This window comes from Aythya ferina (assembly GCF_964211825.1).
Source record: "Aythya ferina genome assembly, chromosome: 5".
NCBI lineage: Eukaryota > Metazoa > Chordata > Aves > Anseriformes > Anatidae > Aythya > Aythya ferina.
In genome coordinates, this window is record NC_140301.1 from 18,683,542 (window position 1) to 18,703,024 (window position 19,483).

The window sequence follows — 19,483 nt, forward strand, 5'->3', positions numbered from 1 at the left end:
TGTAAGCATAACAAATCTGTCAGTCAGAATATTATCTTTTGCATATGCTTTGCCTCTTTACTGACCCCCACTGGCTTACTTTATTTATTTTTTCAGAAATTTCTGCAAAGTAGCACAAATAGAAACCAACTTTGCTGTGTCATTAGCAAGAGGACCTCTCAACACAGTGCTAGTTAACCAGTTGAGCACACCCAAATTGTGTCAAACATCTGGAAGGAATATGTCAGCATCAGCTCTGTGCCACATCAGCTGCTCTAAACACTATGAGAGGCTTGCTCACTTGAGTCTTTTCTAAATCAGTGATCAGGACCATGAAAAATGCTCAGTGAAGAATTTCTAAAGATGTACAACAGGCCACTGCAGAAGTGGCTTAGTGCTCCATAATGTGCTTCTGCTGTGTGGCTCTAGAGGAGCTGTTCTGATCAAGCTACATGCCACTGGTAATCTCTAAAACATGATCTTCAATTCACAGTAGAAAAAACAGAGTTCATGGTCAGCATTTTGAACTGGAGGGGAACATGGAGCAGCCTGCTTAAGCCCTCATGAAAGCTATGAAGAGTTTAAGAGATGTTCTGTTATACTTTTATATGAGTCCACCACTATTGACATTTATCCTCAATGAAAATGAAAGTTAAAAAGCACAGGATAAGGACACCTGTCTTGAAGATGAAGGACGTAATTTTTGGTTAGTTGTCAATGACAAGTCATATTTAGTAGATGTTAATTTGTGCAGCACTCAACAGGAAAGGTAGAGGGGTTATTTCTTTGTAGAGATTTGTTCATACCATCACTCACACTGGTTATTTACGGTGTTCATTAGCATTCTTCTAAGACTTAAAAATACTTTGAAAATAATGTTTATGCAGCTCAAGTCCTTGATACTTGAGTAGCTTAGCTAATGAGCAGATCTTGCTGAATCACTTGATAACAGAAATGTGTACATTTGTGTGCTGCAAAACTACTAGACTTTTTAGAAGCTCCTGGTGAGGCTACTCTCTCCTTCCCACTTAGAAATATTTCACAATATTTATGTTGTTATGTACTACCTTGCCTGGAGCCTAGACACAGTGTCTTGTCTAGCAAAAGACATGAAGACATTTAAGCCTTCAACGTCTCTTTCTCTACCTTCTCCCCACCCCGTAAAAAACCTGCTCTGTCCTTATCACAGAAGCCCCTGGCTTTTTCCATGGGCACTCCTGGGGAAAGAACTCTGAGTCTGCCTCCTTGAATTACACGAATTACACTCCCTGGAGCTCCTGCACCAGGGAAATCAGAATAGCAACAAACTTTTTGATGCTGTCTATATAGACAAGGTATCTTGGAGGGCAGAAGATCTGTATCTTCTACAGACCCACCAGTTCCAGTAAAAACCACACTGTTATGGGTGGCCCAGGGCAGCCAGACATGACAGTATAGGCTGCATTGGAGATACTGCAGACAGCACAGGACACTGATGCTGGCTCCCAGGACCAGGAGTGAAGCAACCTGGCTTCCACGCTCTGGAGCTCTACCAGAAAGTATTGTGACCTGGCATTGTTGGCCAGGCAGGAAAGGCATGTCTAGGAGGACAGCTCCCCCAGTGCAGACTACAGCAGACACAGCAGTTTTAAGAGCTTTGAGCAGTGTTTTCTGCTGGCTGACAGGAACTGGAGCATGGGCGTCACACAGCTTCATGTCAGCTCCAGCCACCAGCCGGTGCAGGTGGAGCGAACATAGCAGACTTCCCCATGCTGTGGGTAGTGAACAAGTTGATTTTCTGCCTGACCTCTACAGGTCAAGGATATCTGTCCCACCAACTCTCACTAATCAAAAAGAGTAGCTCTAACACCTTCCTGCAAGGTGAGAATGTGCTGCAGCACTTTTGTTTGTTTCTGTTGTTATAGTTTGTTTGCTTGTTTGTTTGTTTGTTTGTTTGTTTGTTTTTTCCTCCAGTTTGTGCATCATTTTGCTGTGTTTAGAGATCCCTGTTTATGGAGATTTTGGTGTCTGCACTGTGGCTGTTCTGGCTATATACATCAGTTACTTGTATTGAAATTCACAGTGACATAGTGAAATTGTTACCATTGCCCACACAAATGTAATGAAGGAGTAAGCCATCAGAAAGATTTTACTCAGTTACAAAAACAAAGGAAGCAGTCTACGCAATACATTGAATTGATTTTCTACCAGTCCAGAATAGCAAATGCAGGAAGGCACATTGAGTCTGATATGCTGATTATCAAGCAAACCAATACCTTATCTTCTTTCTTGTCATTCAGAACAATTCAAAATATTTGTCGTAGGCAAACCATTGCAAATATGTTGTCAGTTGCCCCTCCTGCCAGGGTAAAAGAACATCCCCCCAGATAGTGTGTTAGCAGGTAGGGACATATTTAGTCTAAAGCATAGCAGAAATGCAAGCACTATTATAGTTCTCATCATCTTGGATTACTTATTAGGACATTTTCCAAATGTAGAAATTGATTATGGAGTCCATCAGTATTCAAGTCATAATCTGTATGGAAATACAAGACTATTTTTTCAGCATTTGTGCATGCTAAAGAAGGCTAAAGACATGACTTTGGTGTCATTCATCTAGCTAATGTTTCTCTGGTGTTCAAGAATCTGCCATGTGGTCCATGGCCTGCAGAAAGGGAACCAACAGAGTTCTTCTCGGAGTCAGCAAGTATTTGAATCACTTATGAGGTGCAACAGCTCAGTTTTGAAAATCAGTGTTCAGACTCTAACCTGTATACAAGATTCATTTAGCTCCACCCCAAAAACTATTTTTACTTTTAGGCTTGATGATTTACACATTGACATGACACAAGAGTTTAAGAGAGGACCATGATGCAGGTTTGTTCCACTTCACCCTGATGAAAGTGGAGAGGAAGAGTGGATTACAGAACGAGATGTGGGATACGTGAGAGAACTGGATAGCAGGTAGGTAGATTCTCCGGTCATTATTTGATGTTTATCTTTTTAGCAGCTTGATCTGTTCTTGTGAAATGACATTGCAAAATGTGAAAACAGAGAGTAGCAATACTGTAAATACCTAAGTTTAGCTTAATGGCGGGTGGGAGGGTGTTCCAATAAAAAAAAATTGAATAGCTTCATGTAATAGATAGCTGTGACTCTGATTAATGACCTGTTTGTTACCAAATGTATTGTTCAATTGTATCAGTTGGCTGATGCATTAGCAATTATTATTAGCATTTTTTTCAGAGTAATGTCTATAGACCAAGAGGAATGGTGAAGTCATGAGTTCCATACAAACTACATGGCAGTTTCTTCTCTGACTGTATTATGTGGTGCGTTCTGGAGTAATTAAAAGTTCAGTTATCCAAGGGTTCAACATACATACATACATATGTGAAAGTACTTAATAGATTGGCTAACTATCTCCTGAAAGAGGCAGGTTCTCAATGCTGCTTTATACCTCTCACTAAAGTTTCCAACCAACAGTTTCTGAATGAATCATGCTTTATTTATTTATTTATTTATTTATTTTTTTAGCCTCACACCTGTAGGAGTCTAAAGGCATACACATCTTCCACTCTGGCCCCATTCAAGAAGCTTACCAAGTGCAGCTAAGCACTCAGTAATAGTGAGTACTTAGTGTACTAAAAGCCATAGCATACAGGGGGGAGCTTTTCCACACCCATCTTAGTTATCCAGTGGTACCTGCAGCTTTATGTAAAAGATGATTGGGGAAAAAAAAAAAAAGGTACTTTCTCAGGTATTTTACTTAGTAACCTGTGAATCATTAAAAAGTTAAAGTATCAGAGGGATGTGACTTTAAATCTCTTGTGTACTGCTAGATTTCCCTGGCCATCTCGGTATCCTCAGAGAGGCAGAGATAAAGTTGAAACAGGAAAAATAGGAAATGTCTCAGTCATATTGTTGAAGTTATTTAAATTCATGTGGAATTTATGGTCAGAAAAAGCAGATAAGGAGGAATCAGCTAGGGCAAGAGGAGCTGAATTCTTTCTTTATTGAATATTCAACATTGAGTATTCAATGTAGGAGGGATGTTGAAAGGAACACGTTGTGCTGTAGTCCCAAAGGCGTGTACTGGTGCACTGGAGATGGCTTATCTCAAACATAGTCTGTAAAAAGTACCAAAAGTAAGACTGAGGGATGGCAAAGCCCAGAAACAAGAAGAAAAAGATGTTTTCTGACTGCCTACTGCAAAAGAAAAGAAGAAACAAAACACATCGATGATAATGACTGCTAAACTTTTTCTAAGGCATCTTATTTTATTGGCTGTCATTGGCAGCTGTGCTGAGAATTCAATTAGAGTCTTTTCACCTCTTCTTATAAAGGAGAAAAGCCATAAACACTATTTAAACAGCTTAACTGTGTTAGCTGTAAGATTTCTGATGGTTATTTGGATCTAATAATTTTCTAACCAGAACCATGGACTGCAGAATTATTACTAAGTGAAAACTTTGTTATCCCAAGCAGACTCAAAAGTAAAGGAAGAAAAATGCAAGTGTGTGAGAAATGTTACAAATGTTTAGGAATTAGATCAAGTGGAATATTGCAAATTATGAAATAGCGGTAACTCTGACAAATTAATTTTTCAGATTTGATAACATCCTTTGAAAATTATCTGAATTGTGTGCTTCTCCATCCTGACTGATGTTGATACAGGCTTTAACATGAGTTCTCTTTATATGGAATAATGAAATCATTGATTCAGGTGTGTTTTTACAATATTTTCATGACTTTATGGCCTGTTGTTAAATTAAAAGAGAAAATTATGTGAATGTTATCACCTTTTTAAGAAAGATAGGAAAAGCTGAACCAAGTGCTATTTTGTAATTAATTCTAATTTCCTGGAATTAATAGTACTATTTTTCCCCTGACAGTTTACTTAGTAATTTTAGAAGTGGGAGGGAAGGGCAGGGGGAGAAAAAAACAGTTTAATAGCCTACCATCACAACCTCACATAACATTTTGTGTTTGCCATCTAAAGTTTACCCGAGGTAAAAAAAAAAAAAAAAAAAAAAAAGAGCATAAAATGTGGAGGTCTGAGGAGACTTTCCAGTGCAAAGGGCACCGTGGAAGCCTCCTCCTCCCTGCCCTGCTCTTGGTATATAAATCACCTTTTTTACAAAGAGGTTCATAGGCTGCAATATCCCAACAGAGATACAGAGTGATATTTTTGGGGAGAGGTAACAAGTTACCTCCTAAATTTTTCTTCATAATGTGAAGCCTGTGGGCCTAGTTGCTCCAGCCAAAGTATCACTTCTTCATCCATCTGTTTAGCAACTGGGCTGTGGACAAGAAAATCATCTTCAAATTCTCTGCTACTCCAGTGATACCAAGGTAGTACTACTGCTACAAGTTAAATCTGACAGAATGTCTGAGAAAAACTCTCCTCCTCAAGGATTAATTCATCCTGTGTTTGGAGCTGTAGAAACCTGATCATTCCCATATTTTTGGAAAGTTGCAGTGCTGCATGCTACGTCTCTGTTTTGCTGAATATCTTTTCTTTGTTCAATTGCATCAGAAAACAGTGTTTTGATTATTCCTGAGAATATCCTAACTTCTCCATCCCTGAGAAGAATGTTGATTTTGGGGAATCCTTCCCATTTTTCTCTGCATTCTGGGTGTTCATTCTTCTTGGAGGAGGTAACGAGGTATATTTTAAGCAAGATTTTCCCTGATGGTTGGAGAGCCCAGTACGCACATCTTGAGAACAGAATGAGCTAGGTGAGAAAAAGTGGTCTAACACTCAATAGTAGTGCATTTTTTTATGCCTGGGTTGCAATGCAGGGGCCAAGACAGGGAAGAGGAGGCTGTGAGTCTGTCTGTCTGCTTGTTTTGGGAATAGGTGAAGCCCAGAGGGGCTCTGCCTGCATCCAGGCACGCTCTTCAACACTTCTGTCATTTCTCTCAGGGCTGAAAAACTGAGGGAGGCGTGGGCTGGGGGGGCGGGTCGGGGCTTGACTCATCCCTTATACACCTGGGGAGACACAGGGCACGGTGGCTGCCTTTGGAGGAGAAGCAGCAGGAGGATGGTGCTGCTGCAAGGCGATGGGGACTGGGCAGCTGGAGACCAGGACCAGAAACAGGACCAGGACCAGAAACAGAACCGGGACCCGGACCCAGAACCGGTGGTGGCTTCTTCAGCCCTGTGGTCCCGCCGCTGCTTCACCTGGGAGGAGATTGCGCAGCGCTCAGGTTGGGGTCCGCCACCCCAGGACCGGTGGTTGGTGATCGACAGGAAGGTGTACGACATCAGCCACTTCTACAAGAAGCATCCCGGGGGTGCCCGGCTCCTCAGCAGCCATGCCGGGCAGGATGTCACGGTGAGGGATGTCACAGGCTGGGGATGGATGGAGAGGGCAGCGAAGACAGGGGGCACCAGGGTTGTGGTTGTAATCCAGATGAAGACTTCAGGATGGCTCTTATCTCTTGAGCTCACTTTAGAGCTACTGGAAGCGTACTGTGGTGGTTGCATATGGTGAGGAATCTGCAAGTGGTACTGCAGCAGTCCTGTGGCAACTGCAGCAGTCGCTCTCCTTATCTTAGTAAAGGAATCTCTTCCAAAGTGCTTCCCCAACTTAATTTGGAAGGGAAGGGAAGTGAAGGTGGTATGCTCTCCCAAGCAGTTTTCTAGGAAAGTCGCTGCAGTTACTGCCCATAGTCCCTCTGATACCTGGAATGAACCAAATTGGACGAATCAGATGGCTAGCTGATGTCAAGCTGCTGGTCAGTTAGTCTGTGGGCAAAAAGACATCTGCTCATCACCTTTCCTGTTTGACCATTATCTTTAAAGCTATGGAAACCTGTAGGAACACAGGAAATTGTTCAGCAAATTCTCTGGACTTCTGGTGTTCTAGTATGTACAGGTTATGCTGAAAATAATAGTAAATCAGCATCTATACAAAGATGTGACAAACAGGATTGCATCCTTGCTCTGTATTTTGAAAAGCAACTCGAGGCAAATAGGTTCTAAATCTCTCACACATGGGGGATGACTGATATTCATGAAAAAAAATATAATAATTTTCAGTCCACTGAGTTTAAACTTCAAATTTTATATTAGCAACATTTTGTATTCCATATTTTCCATCATTCATTTTCTTTAGTTAGCACTGTCAGACGTCTTTCATTTAGGATAGCCCTAGATAATGGATGAACTTGAAAAATACAGGTGCTTTGTTTCTAGGATCTGAGCTAGCTCTTACGGGTTGATGCCATATCCAAATAATAAGCCCTGTCAGAATTCAGCCAGTTTCGTGTGACAAAAGCTCAAAGCTAATTGATACATGTGATACTGGAGTATCTTGTCCTGCTTGAACTGTGTGTGCTTGCAGGCTGTGCATCTCGGCCTCAGAAAAAAACGTGAAAGCAAGTAAAAGATGGAATATTTGCTATAGGCACGGCTAGACTGCAGGATCATGGAGCAGAAAGAGCCAAGCTGGCACTGGTCAATCTATAACAGAAGCAAGATAAATTAGGGTTTGTGGAATTCGGTACTCTACTCTGTATCCTGTTTATATGTGAACCTGAACTATCTTGTTTGGAGCAAACTTTATTTCCACACTGAGTTACAACCTGAATGTTGCAGGGAAAGTTAACATCCCAGACAGACCCAGTACAGAAGTAATTCCTCTTCAGTATTCAGTGGAGTTTCATGAGATGGTATGAATCTCACAGGCCCTTTAGTTGTAGTGGATGCAGACAAAAAGAGGAAGGAGCATTAATTAACAAAATTGAGAAGAGGAGTGGAAATACTGAGTATGATTAATGCCACAATATTAGCAAGGGTCGCACCGCACAAAACTGTAAAGAAGAGCCCTGTTACTGCTGATGCTGTTGAAGTGTCTTCGCACAAAGTGTAGAAAAGCAGAGTTAAGGAACGAAGTAACTTAGGAAACAGGAACAACTGTCGTGAGGCTGGGTTGCAGTTTAACCAAATTTGCTTGAGTTTTGAAGGCTGTAATGATGTATAGTGTTGTATGAAATACAGTTACTTGCTGTAGATTGTTTTGCAGAGACACTTCTTGCTTGTTGTTAAAACTGGGATTTATTGCCAAATTTCATTGCTGGAATTGCTGGCAGAGATTCACTGTGATAGTGACTGTGTGCTCAGTACTTAGTCTGAGGTGTATATGCAGCATAGTTAGTCATGCAGTTGCCCAGGCCTGTGTTATTTTGTTATTTCAGAATATAGGACAGATTCTGTAGCAGTTCACTCAAAGCGATTAGCTGAACAGTGTTTTTTTTTTTTTTTTTTTTTTTTTTTTTTTTTTGTCACACAACCTTTCTTAATTCACACTTGCACAGAGTAGCCCTGCAGGGTTGGAACACAGTAAAACACTTACTCTGTTCGGGTTAGACTAACAAAAATTGATGCAGACGAAAGATGGTGCAAAAGCAGACATGCCAGCAGAGCAGTAAGATGAAGTAAGTTTGCTTGGTTGGATAAAAGCCATTCTCCACAGCTGGAGAATCTTTGGGAGGAGTTTCATTCCCATGGAGTGAATTCACAGCTCAGCTCAGCCTCAGCTGTGGCATATCAGCATACTCCTGTCTTTTTCAGGGCTCCAGCTACTCCCTACATGCTCTCTCTGTCAGTGAAGTTGTTTCCTCCTCTGTGTTTCTGCCCTTTCTGTCCCTAGCCCTGCCTGGAAGCTATCACACTGTTGTTTTTTCATGCTTTTATCTTTGTGAGAGATCAGTAACACCTAACCAGGCTTGTTCATATAAATTGCATTCTTGCATTAATTTCTGTACGAATATCTCCAAGTGCTAGAAAAAAGCTCCCTACATACGTCACTTAGTCCTCAACGAAATCCATCCTGTATTAGTTAATTTGGGAGTGGATTTCTCTTCCCAGGGCTGGTTGGATTGTTGCTGTGACATGTTTCCTAAAGCAGGCTTCTCATTGCTATCACCTGTCCATCTCCTCCTCCAGAGCTTGTATTACTTATAGTTTAGTTTTCCATCATTACTTAGCCTTAATATAACAGAAGTCTTGATGCTATTACTTGACTAGTTGAGGAAAAGCAAGAATTTACTCTTTGATAATGGTATATTTCTGAAAGGTCAAAATCCTTTATGTCTGTGAATAACAACCACCATTTTTTTTTTTTTCCTTTAAGAAGTTGGATTTAAAAGGCAAACAGTCTTCTGATAAATTTACAATAAATATGTTTTTAGTTTGATGATGGAAGGTATTTTGGACACCTGACTGTCAAGGGTGAGTGAAAGGTCACTAAAATTGGGGTTAGAAGGGGAAGAAAGGCAAGGAAACTAAATTCCACTTTAGACATGTAATTGAGTTCAATTCAATTTTGTATTATGCAGCTTGCATATCCATAGTAATTTAAGTCTTTGAAGCCAGACCTTGTCTGTTTGCCAGTTAAATAATAAAATCTCATTTAAGAAGAGATTAGGGTAAAGGTGATGGAGGGGAAGATGTAAAAAATGAGGAGATATAAAGGTCTTTGTTACTGTGGTTCCTCCACCGTGAATGTTTTAGCATGCACAGCATATTGAGGAGATCGGGGTCAGTAACACGATGGTTTTTCTTGTCTCTTTCTTTACTCTTCTGCATTTGCAGGATGCATTTGTAGCATTCCATGTTGACAAGCTACTGGTGAACAAGTACTTGAAGCCACTGCTGATCGGGGAGCTGGCACCAGATCAACCCAGTATTGAGCCCACTAAAAATGTAAGTTTATCCTCATAAACCAAAGATTAAAGGCAAATATTCTGAGATTATAACTTGATTTTCTAGATCAGTGTAGTTTCTAGAACAATGTGATCCAGGTTCTTCACAATTTTTTGTTACTACTCAAAAATCCTAAATGAGTATTAGTCTAAATCCATATTATTTGTCAGAGAATGAGATTCCTAAGGAATTTTTATCCCAGCAACTGCATAAGGTATAGAGGCTTGTTTGGCTCTCATGAATATTTGTTATCAACTTTTCTTTCCCCTGCTTTGAGAAAGATCTAAGCAACCACTCAGTAGTTCTCTTCAACAGATAGTAACTTTTCAGACTGTATTCCCCTTCTGTTGTAGGTATCTGTAGGGACAGAATGCAGGTAGAGTGCATCAGCCTTGACAATACACTGTGAAACTTAATTCATTGCCCTTTTGGACGGCCTACTGTAGCAGTCTCAAGGTCAAACTGTGTAACTGCTGATGCCAGTGTGTGAATAACCAATCTTACATGCCAAAGAGGGGTGCAGACAATAGATCAGAAGCAGTCTTGGAGTGCAATTGTCCACAGGGTTGTATGCACCTAATTCCTTTCCTATATCCAAGACTGTTTTCTTCTATTCCTCCTTGTCTGCCCTGACTTCCTTTGCATAATTTCATGCTGAAGGGGAACAAGGTAACGTGCCATCATGTAACCCAGGCATTAGAAACAATTCCCAGAACAGCAAGTTCATAATTCCTATATATATGGATAGAATGTCCTATCCATGTGAGGCTGTGCCTTGCCAGTTTCCCACAGCTGGCCTGCAGTAGAGCCTGCATGTGCCTTGCTCCTTACAAACTCCATTTCCCAGAAATGACTGGCAAACTGGTCTGGCAGTCTCCTATGGGCTGGGCTTCATGGAGACAGGAGCCAGGCTTGTGAGGTATCTGCCGAGCTGGTAAAGACAAAGGTAGGTTGGTCTAGTACCTGGACTGTAGTCACTTCTTCCATATTACTTCCTCAGTGACCAACGTGAGGCCAGCTGGGCTATGGGTTCCATTTTTTGTACAGACGTTTGACCCTCCCCTGTTAATTGTGGGAAGGGTAAAGTGAAGGCATGCATTGTTCTGGTGAAAGTGATGGCACAGGAGGATTAATGTCATCATATGCATACAGTATGCCTTCTAATAAGTGCTTTACACACATGCACTTCTTCCCCTAATTTGACTATTTGAGGAAAGGTTCTGGATGTCTTTTTAATCTTCATGCCTTCACTATTGCCTGGCAATGTTTGAGTAGTGCTGGGCTCTGGTGACTATGGACCAGTAGCATTCAGAAGATATTACAGCCCTAAACATCTGTTGCATGACCCCTGTGTTATTGCCAAGGAGATGGTGGAAGAAGCACAGGTGCTAGACATAGTCTTAGGGGCTGGGGGTACAGACATTTTGCTCTGTAATAGTTTCTGCTGCTCTATGTACTTTATTGGGCAAAGGCATAGAGAAGTTGTAGGAGAACAGTGATGAAGTTTACTGGTGTGCAAGTCCAGCTTTTGTCCATTTGAACAGACTTTGATCTTTCTTTCCTTGCTTGAAATGTTTATTGGCTTTTAAGGCTGCAGCGCTACACTCTAGGAGCAGGGAATGTGTAACACTTGTGCTTTCCACAGAAAATGCTTGTAAAAGACTTCCGTGAATTGCGTGCCAGTGTTGAGAAAATGGGACTTCTGAAGCCAAATAAACTCTTCTTCTTCTTGCACCTTGCTCACATCCTCCTGTTGGATACTGCTGCTTGGCTCGTTCTCTTCTACTTTGGAACATCCTTAATGCCCTTTATTGTCTCTCTGGTGATGCTGAGCACTTCTCAGGTAAGCAATAGAGTCCACAACATGTATGCATGGAATTATGTCAACTTTCATACACATACTATGGCAGTTTCGTAGCTCTCCACTACCTTATTTGGTATAGTTCTCCTTTGCTTAAGATGACAACTTCTATATGACTTGTGTTTCACAGAAGATGCAAAGAAGAAATTCTTAATTGTGGTGAGCTCCCAGTATGCCTAATCTGTAGCTTTTTTTTTTTTTTTTTTTTTTTTTTTTTCCCCCAAGATGTATTCACAGAATCATAGAGTGGTTTGGCTTGGAAGGGACGTTAAAGGTCATCTGTGACTTTTTACACAGGCAGATAATTTAGAACCATTCTTCCTTGTCCTTGCACTGAAAGAGGGGGGGCTTAGATTAGATGTTAAGAGAGAATTCTTTACTCAGAGAGTGGTTAGGCACTGGAACAGGTTGCCCAGAGAAGCTGTGAATGCCCTGTCTCTGGAAATGTTGATGGTGAGGTTGGATGGGGCCCTGGGCAACCTGATCTAGTGGGTGGCATTCTCCCCCAAGGAACTGGGGCTGGAACTAGGTGGTCTTCAAGGTGCCTTCTAACCCAAGCAATTCCATGATTCTGTGATATGATTCTATGATCAGGCCATTGACCACAAATATGAGTGTGGCTATCCAGCTATTTCCTTATCCACCAAGTGGTGCATCCATCAAATCCATGTCTCTCCAATTTAGAGGCAATGATGGTCTTGACTCCCCTTTTGTGCTACTCCCAAGATTTCCTTTTTCCTCTTTCAGGTCCAGGCTTCATGGCTACAACATGATTTAGGACACCTCTCAGTCTTCAAGAAGACAAAGTGGAACCACTTGCTGCATAAGTTTGTCATGTGCCACTTGATTGTAAGTGATTAATCCTGGAACAACTTGCTTGATTTGATGGCCTTTCTGCAAGTGTGTGTTCTGAAGATTCTGTAGGAGTGTGCTCAGCACTGGGTGAAGAAGGGAGAGAATCTGGCTCTGAGAGCATTGTGGTTCTCATGCTCTGTTCTTCACTTAAACAGGGAGCATCAGCCAAATGGTGGACTCTTTTGCATTCCCGACACCATGCCAAACCCAACTGCTTCCAGAAAGATCCTGATATTGATATGCACCCGTTCTTGTTTACTTTGGGGAAGAAATTCTCTGTGGAGGTCAGTGTCTGTGTATGCATGTGGTCATATACTAGCAACTGAGAAGAACACCCTACTCAACAAAAAGCACAGTATATCATAAATATCTAAAACTGTAATCACAGTTTCTGAAAAAAAGATTTTCATCTGTCGATTTTCTTTAGACATTGTGAGCAGGTCATAGTTTATATTATACTATTTAAAAGTTGCTCAAGCATTTGAGAAGTTGCTGTAAACAAATAAGAGACAAATGTTCATTACATATAGGAGGGAAAATCCAGTAGGAAAAGACTACTAATGGTTATAGCAACTTAATGACCTACTAGGTTTTGTAACAGCTCAGTAATTACTGATTATTAGATAACTTGTGAATACTAATATAAAGCACGTATGCAGTTAGTCTGGGATTATTTCTTAATATTAATGTCTAAGGCTCACAGATGCAGGCTGCTCTGGTTTGTTTATGCCTTGATGTGAAAGGCAGCTGGCACAACAGTGCTGAAGAAACAGTGGCTGGCTGTTTCTGCAGTTTTCTGGGACTGGTTATTGTCAAGTGCCTCTCATGTGCAGAAGTCATTTGACTACATAAGATGCTCTCAGCTTGTACTGCTAGGTCACTGCCAGCAGCAACAGCTGAGGACAATGCTGCAGCCCTTTTACTGCACAAGTTAATCAGTTTTTGAGGCCTTGTCAGAAGAACTACAGCAGAGATTTTATTTTTTCTTCCATTGAAATTGTCACTTAAGTTTACAGAATTAAAGAAAAAAGTAGAAAATGAAAACAAAGACTGGTTTTGACTGGTAGTATAATTTAGTACTGTGGTATGTAAGCTTGTGCTAAGTGACTTATGAATGAATAAGGAACACAAAAACAAGAGATTCAACAGTTAAAATTCACCTCAATTTACTCTCAATTTTTATCATAACTCATGCTTATGGGTCACATCATCTTTTATGGTGAATGTGTTTGGATAACACATTCAGGTATAGCTTTTACTACCTTATTCCTTTCCAACACAGATAATGGTGGTATCTGACAGTAATTTATTTCCTACTGTGTCCCAAGGTATGTTTTAAGTATATGCAGAACTGCTTTTCAGCAATCACATTTCACTTTTCTCCTACTGAAGAAAAGTCTCAGGTTTGCTTAACTGCTTATTTCTGTAGGACTTCACAGAGTAAAGCATTAAAGCAGTCACTGGAGTGAGGGTTTATACATATGCTTTTGCTATGTAAAGTAATAGGACAGGTGCATGAGAGGGAGACAGTAATGATGGTTGTGCAAAGTGTGCAAAAAGGGTGCTTTCTGGGGAAGAAAGATGGAAAATGGCAAGTTACCTGTACAGATTACTTAGATTCCACTCATTGTTTTATTGTTTATTTTCACAGCTTGGAATCAAAAAGAAAAAATACATGCCATATAATCACCAGCACAAATACTTCTTCATTAGTGAGTATCTTCATTCTCCTGCGACAGTTATTACTAATGGGGCTTATAGATCTTACTTTTGAGCTGCAGTCAAACTTCAAAGAGCTTCTCATATTATCTCTGTTTTACCTCCTGAGACCAGCAGGCTCAAGGATCACTAAATGTTAGTCTTCTTTGATGCATGTTAAGATCATCCAGAAGTTTCTGGATGATAGCAGCCCTAAAACTCTTCAGACTACTATCTATATCGAGTAGTTGTTCAGGGATCCTTTGCTTCCAGTATGCGATTTGATATCTGTCATTCAGTAAACGATATTACCAGTGATAATGATTTCTCCATTACAGCTCTTCCTCCGCTCCTGTTTCCCACCTACTTCCACTGCCACACATTTTATATCGCATATACCAAGAGGTATTGGGTGGTAAGTATTGCTGTTTGTGCAACCATGGGGTTAGCTGTGGGCTTCCAATCCTTCTCCTGAACATGGAGCCTACTTCTCCCAAGAGTTCAGGCCCTGCTGCATGACCCAGCTTGCTCATCAGTTAGGCCTAATAAGACAGTCAGGTTGGTGTAGCATTTTTCAGTGGCTATGTATCCTTTCTGCTAAACACATTATGTTCCCCAGCTCGCTGATAAAGGCCTGGAAACAAGCAGTGGGCTATTTGACCTGCATTGCCTTGTCTTGCTTGCAAAATCATGGAGTGCATGTCCACGGTGTTAAGAAACAGGAGAATGTGGATTTGTAGGAGCTGCTGTCCTCTATTTGTCAGCAGTATGCATATAATTTGCATTGCTTCCTATTCCAGGCAGACAGTGCTTTTGCTTCATTTTTCCTTCTCTTGCATGTGTTACAAATACAGAAAGGTAGAGCAACCTCCAGGCAAAATGAAGTAGCTGGTCTAGTACTTTGTTCACTGTGGAGTCATTGTAAATGATTTGATATGTTTATTTGATATATACTTGGGTTTCTGAATGCCTAGCTATTTGCTAACATATTAATCCACTTACTGGGAGTAAATGATAAAATTTAATCCAATTATAGAGTGAAAAGAAAGCATTGATACTTTATTGTAACTTGGTTTTCTCTAGTTCTTTCAATTTAGCAAACAACTACAGCAAAAACCTACAGAAGTTGAATGTATAAAGTTCTCTTTTACGTATAACATGATGCTTAGAAAAAAGATTTAGGAAATGCAGTTTCTAATGATTTTATTGTCTTTGGGTTTGGTAGGACTTGGCCTGGATGCTGACCTTCTATATCAGATTCTTTTTTACCTATGGATCATTATTAGAAATAAAGAGTCTCCTGGCATATTACTTTATATTCAGGTAACATCTTTTAAAAAGATTCTTCAGCCTTCCTTTGTGTATTCTTTCCATCTGTCTGCCTCTTCCTTATTCTTATTCTTCTGTGTTCTCTTTTACCAACTCTTTTTTTGCTGTTTATTTTTTTTTAAGTTAAACTCTGCTTAATCATTTTCTGTGAAAGCAGAGATGTAACCAAATGATTACCAAATAGAGAAATGCTCACCTTATGTAATGTTCAGTGCTTTTGATATTGGTTCTGCTACTAATTAAAGAATGTTTAACAGGAAAAAGGGTTACCCTGGGCTTGCAAATGTTTTAATCAGCAGCATAGCCTTCAGTGGACATACTCTGCTTAGATCATTTTACTGTTTCTATCTAGTTCAGTCCTTAGTTAAAAATAAAACCAGGATGAATGCCAGGCTACTTCAGTTTCATACCAAGACATATTAAGTAATGATGAGTTTTATAAGGAAATATGAAACTTCCAGGTGCTGGATTAGTCAGGCTGGTGCTCTCCCATGCATTTGTAAGCCTGGCTATGCTGTCATTTCAATGGCTCATCATTGACTCATTTACTTGTTACTGAATTCTGGCCTCTTGTTTGGTTGTGCAGGATGCTGGAGAGCAGCTGGTTTGTCTGGGTTTCACAGATGAACCATATCCCAATGGATATTTACTACGACAAGAATTTGGACTGGGTGTCTACCCAGGTAAAATATTTTCCCCTTGGGAACTGTGGCCATACAGGTACAAATTCTAACCACAAGACGAGCAGCTACTGTATTGCACTAAGGGTGAATCCTGCTGGTAACTGGGAAGTGAAGGTTAATAGGATGACTGCAGGAAAAAAAAAAAAAAAAGAGTTGCTGGAACATGTTTAGAGAAGAGCAATGAAGCTGGTTAAGGGACTAAAAAGCAACATGTGAGGAGTGGCTGAGGGAACTGGGCTTTCTTAATCTGGAGAAAAGGAGTCTGAGTGGAGACCTCATCAGTCTCTACAACTACCTGACGGGAGGCTGGAGCAACATAGGTGTTGGTCTGTTTTTCTCAGATGACAAATGATAGGACACAAGGAAACAGCCTCAAGTTGGGATAGATTTAGATTAGATATAAAGAAGAATTTCTTTGTGGAAAGGGTGGTTAGGCCTTGGTATAAGCTGCCCAAGGAAGTAGTAGAGTCCCCATCCCTGGACATATTTAAGAGATGTGGATGTGGCACTTAGGGATGTGGTTTAGTGGTGAACCTTTTTTCCTGAAGAGATGGAAGTTCATGTTCTGCTCTGGCTGAGCTCCTTTGCACCAACAAGATGTCAACTACTATCCCCTCTTTGCACAGTGACTTACTGGAGGCTAGCAGTAAAACCATCACAGAAGCACCTGTCCATATCTGCTTTTTCTGGAGATGCAGGTTTGAGAAGACTCAGAACATGACTGTGTTATTCATATGCATTCACAGGAGCACAGAGCCAACCCCTAGTTTTACCACGGTCCATGCTAGCTGGTCTGTATAACTGCTGCTACACAAGGGAAGGAGGGTTATGATTCTTGCCTTGAGGTAGCTCAGCTTGGGCTGAAAGAGAACAACAGAACAGAGTAGCACAGTATAGTGTGCTCTTGAGACAAATGGAAAAGGCTGCAGTAACAAACCTGTACTAACTTTGCCTTTCTTTTCCCCTTCTCCAGCTCCAGGCAACATGTAATGTTGAGCAGTCCCTGTTCAATGACTGGTTTACTGGGCATCTGAACTTTCAGATTGAACATCAGTGAGTATACACCCTGAGAGTGGTTGTTTTTTTTCAGAGCACTATTCTCTGCTCTGAATCCTACAAATTGTTGTTGGCACCAGTGAGTTTGTCTAAATCTGAAAACCCTAAAGATCATGATAGTTAATTCAATACCTTCACTGCGGGCCCACAGGAAGACTGGAATTATGATTGAAAATGGAATATGGGCAGGATCTGTGGAAACATACAGGTAGCAACAAGTCTTATTCAAAGTGGTAGTTCATATGCATCTGTGAAAATGTGTGTGCCAAGGCAACCTGTTTATACCCTGATGGAGTAGTGAGATATGCAATTGAAGGATGTACCCATCTCCATTCCTGTGCTGACTAGTTATGGAGATGATTACAGCTGGAGAAAGGGGGCAGAAGTGGATTCTCCTAGTTTATGGTATCACTTAATTTGGAAAAAACAGAGATATGAAAGACAACAGTAGAAGAATAAGGGAGGGGTAAAGCAGGAAAATATTATGAGTTCCTTGGGCTACAAGCACAACATAAGGAAAGAGGAGACAGGAGCAGCAAAAAGTTCTGTTTAGTGTGGGCTGTAAGAGTCCTAGGAAGTAGTAATGAACAGAACAGGAATGTTAGAAAGGTAATATTTCTTGTGGGGGCACTGAAAGAGAACTTGTCTCCTTTCACAGCCTATTCCCCACAATGCCAAGACACAACTACTGGAAGGTGGCTCCTCTTGTGAAATCCTTGTGTGCCAAGCATGGCATTGAGTACCAATGCAAACCGTTGCTCACCGCCTTTGCAGACATTGTGCAGTAAGTAACAGTTAACACATAGGGAACAAAATTGAAGAAGGATATAGGAGAGACTGAATTTTTAAGAACAGGGGTTGTCTTGCTCTTTCTAACAAATCTGCATGTGGAGATGCTTGTTTCCCTTGTCCTCACCAACACTCCCTTAAGCACCTACATGTAATGTGCCCATTTTCTCTCTCTCTCTCTCAGCTCTTTGAAGAATTCAGGAGAGCTCTGGCTTGATGCCTACCTACACAAATAGGAAGACAAAGTTTGATGGTGCCACATATAGCCTACTATGTCTTTGCATCCCCAGTAAGCTGAGGAGCAGGGACAACGAGGGACTAAGGAAGAATAAAATGGATAAGAACTGAAGGATGCGATTCCAATCAATGTGAAGTTATCTGAATATTTCTTTTGTTCTTTCCTGATATTTTGGTTCAGATATGTTAAAAGTGAATAAGGCCAGCAGGAGCTGAATGGTTAGATCAGGGAGAAACTTTTTGTTAACAGTGTCTGAGTAAACAAGGCCAAGAAGCAGTTCTGAGCATGTGTTCAGGTCAGATCTACGGACTGGTGTAGCTGCACACACAAGTTCATGGCAGTCTCCTCATGTGCAATGTTTAACACCTAATACAATGTTTCCTTACTTGAAGTCATTTGAAATTGCACAAGATTTTGAATTAGTGTGGTGTCCTAACAATGCACTTACATCATAATAAACTACAAACTACACTTGGAGTATAGCAGTTGTAATATGTAGTTGAATAACAACATAAGCGTTGCTCCTATTATTGCTCTCTAGAGTATTTGCAACAACACCAGGCATTCCCAGTTGCCACGCAAAAATACAGTTCAAGCTCAATTCACTTTTCAAAATTTCTTTACTGCCTTTTTTTTAGCCTCCTACTTAGGTACTCTTTGGAGCATTCCTCATGTGTGTTTCTTTGATCTGTTATATTTTACAAATCTGATCCAAGCTCTTTGATAAGTAAAATAGCTAACTTTCTTTTGTATTTCTTTTTGAAGGATTTTTTGAGGAATTATAGCAAAGGAGGCATTAGTAAGTAGTAAGAGCAGTGAAAGCCAGCTGCTAATATAAAACACTCAGATTGGTTTAGTGTTTTCTATCCATAAACTATATTTATGGTTATTAGTCATAAAGATAAAAATAACAGTATTATTATCCAGTAGTGTGTATAAGTAATAAAGTAAGAAGTAATGCAACTGAATTCCTGGAACCGTGCACTTGCAAGCAAATGTGTATTAGTGCTAGTAATTTTCTAGTAAGAAATAATCCTAGTTTCTTTAAGGAAAAAAAATGCATTCTCTTCTGTTTAATGAAGGCAGAACCGGAACAGATTCTCAAATATGCAGCCATACTCTATTTCCCTCTTGAGGGAAATGCTGTGATTATTGGCATTCTTAGTCCCCAGTACACTTCCAATATATTTTCAAACTAGTACAAAATGATCTATGCATTTCAACATAGTCATTCTGGAAGTGTGTGTGTGGGGTGGATACATTACATGTATCTACATGTATGCCTCTAGAAAAATACCTCC

The 19,483-nt window shown here is 40.5% G+C and overlaps 1 protein-coding gene across 1 annotated transcript; it reads left to right on the forward strand.

Annotated features, from left to right (window-relative positions):
• The first annotated feature begins 5,965 nt into the window (after window positions 1-5,965).
• LOC311437582 (acyl-CoA (8-3)-desaturase-like) lies at window positions 5,966-18,934 on the forward strand. The gene is made up of 12 exons (XM_084521005.1): window positions 5,966-6,299; window positions 9,563-9,673; window positions 11,319-11,516; window positions 12,282-12,383; window positions 12,545-12,673; window positions 14,041-14,101; window positions 14,426-14,502; window positions 15,313-15,410; window positions 16,003-16,099; window positions 17,073-17,152; window positions 17,814-17,939; window positions 18,129-18,934. The coding sequence occupies exons 1-12, from the start codon at window positions 6,006-6,008 to the stop codon at window positions 18,178-18,180; spliced, it is 1,425 nt and encodes a 474-aa protein (XP_084377131.1). The 5' UTR covers window positions 5,966-6,005; the 3' UTR covers window positions 18,181-18,934.
• The last annotated feature ends 549 nt before the right edge of the window (window positions 18,935-19,483 follow it).

Coding starts and splice junctions, on each gene's coding strand:
- LOC311437582 (XM_084521005.1), top strand. CDS start 6,006: ATGGTGCTGCTGCAAGGCGATGGGGACTGGGCAGCTGGAGACCAGGAC. Junction 14,102..14,425: donor GCACAAATACTTCTTCATTA/GTGAGTATCTTC, acceptor TCTCCATTACAG/CTCTTCCTCCGCTCCTGTTT. Junction 17,153..17,813: donor AACTTTCAGATTGAACATCA/GTGAGTATACAC, acceptor CTCCTTTCACAG/CCTATTCCCCACAATGCCAA.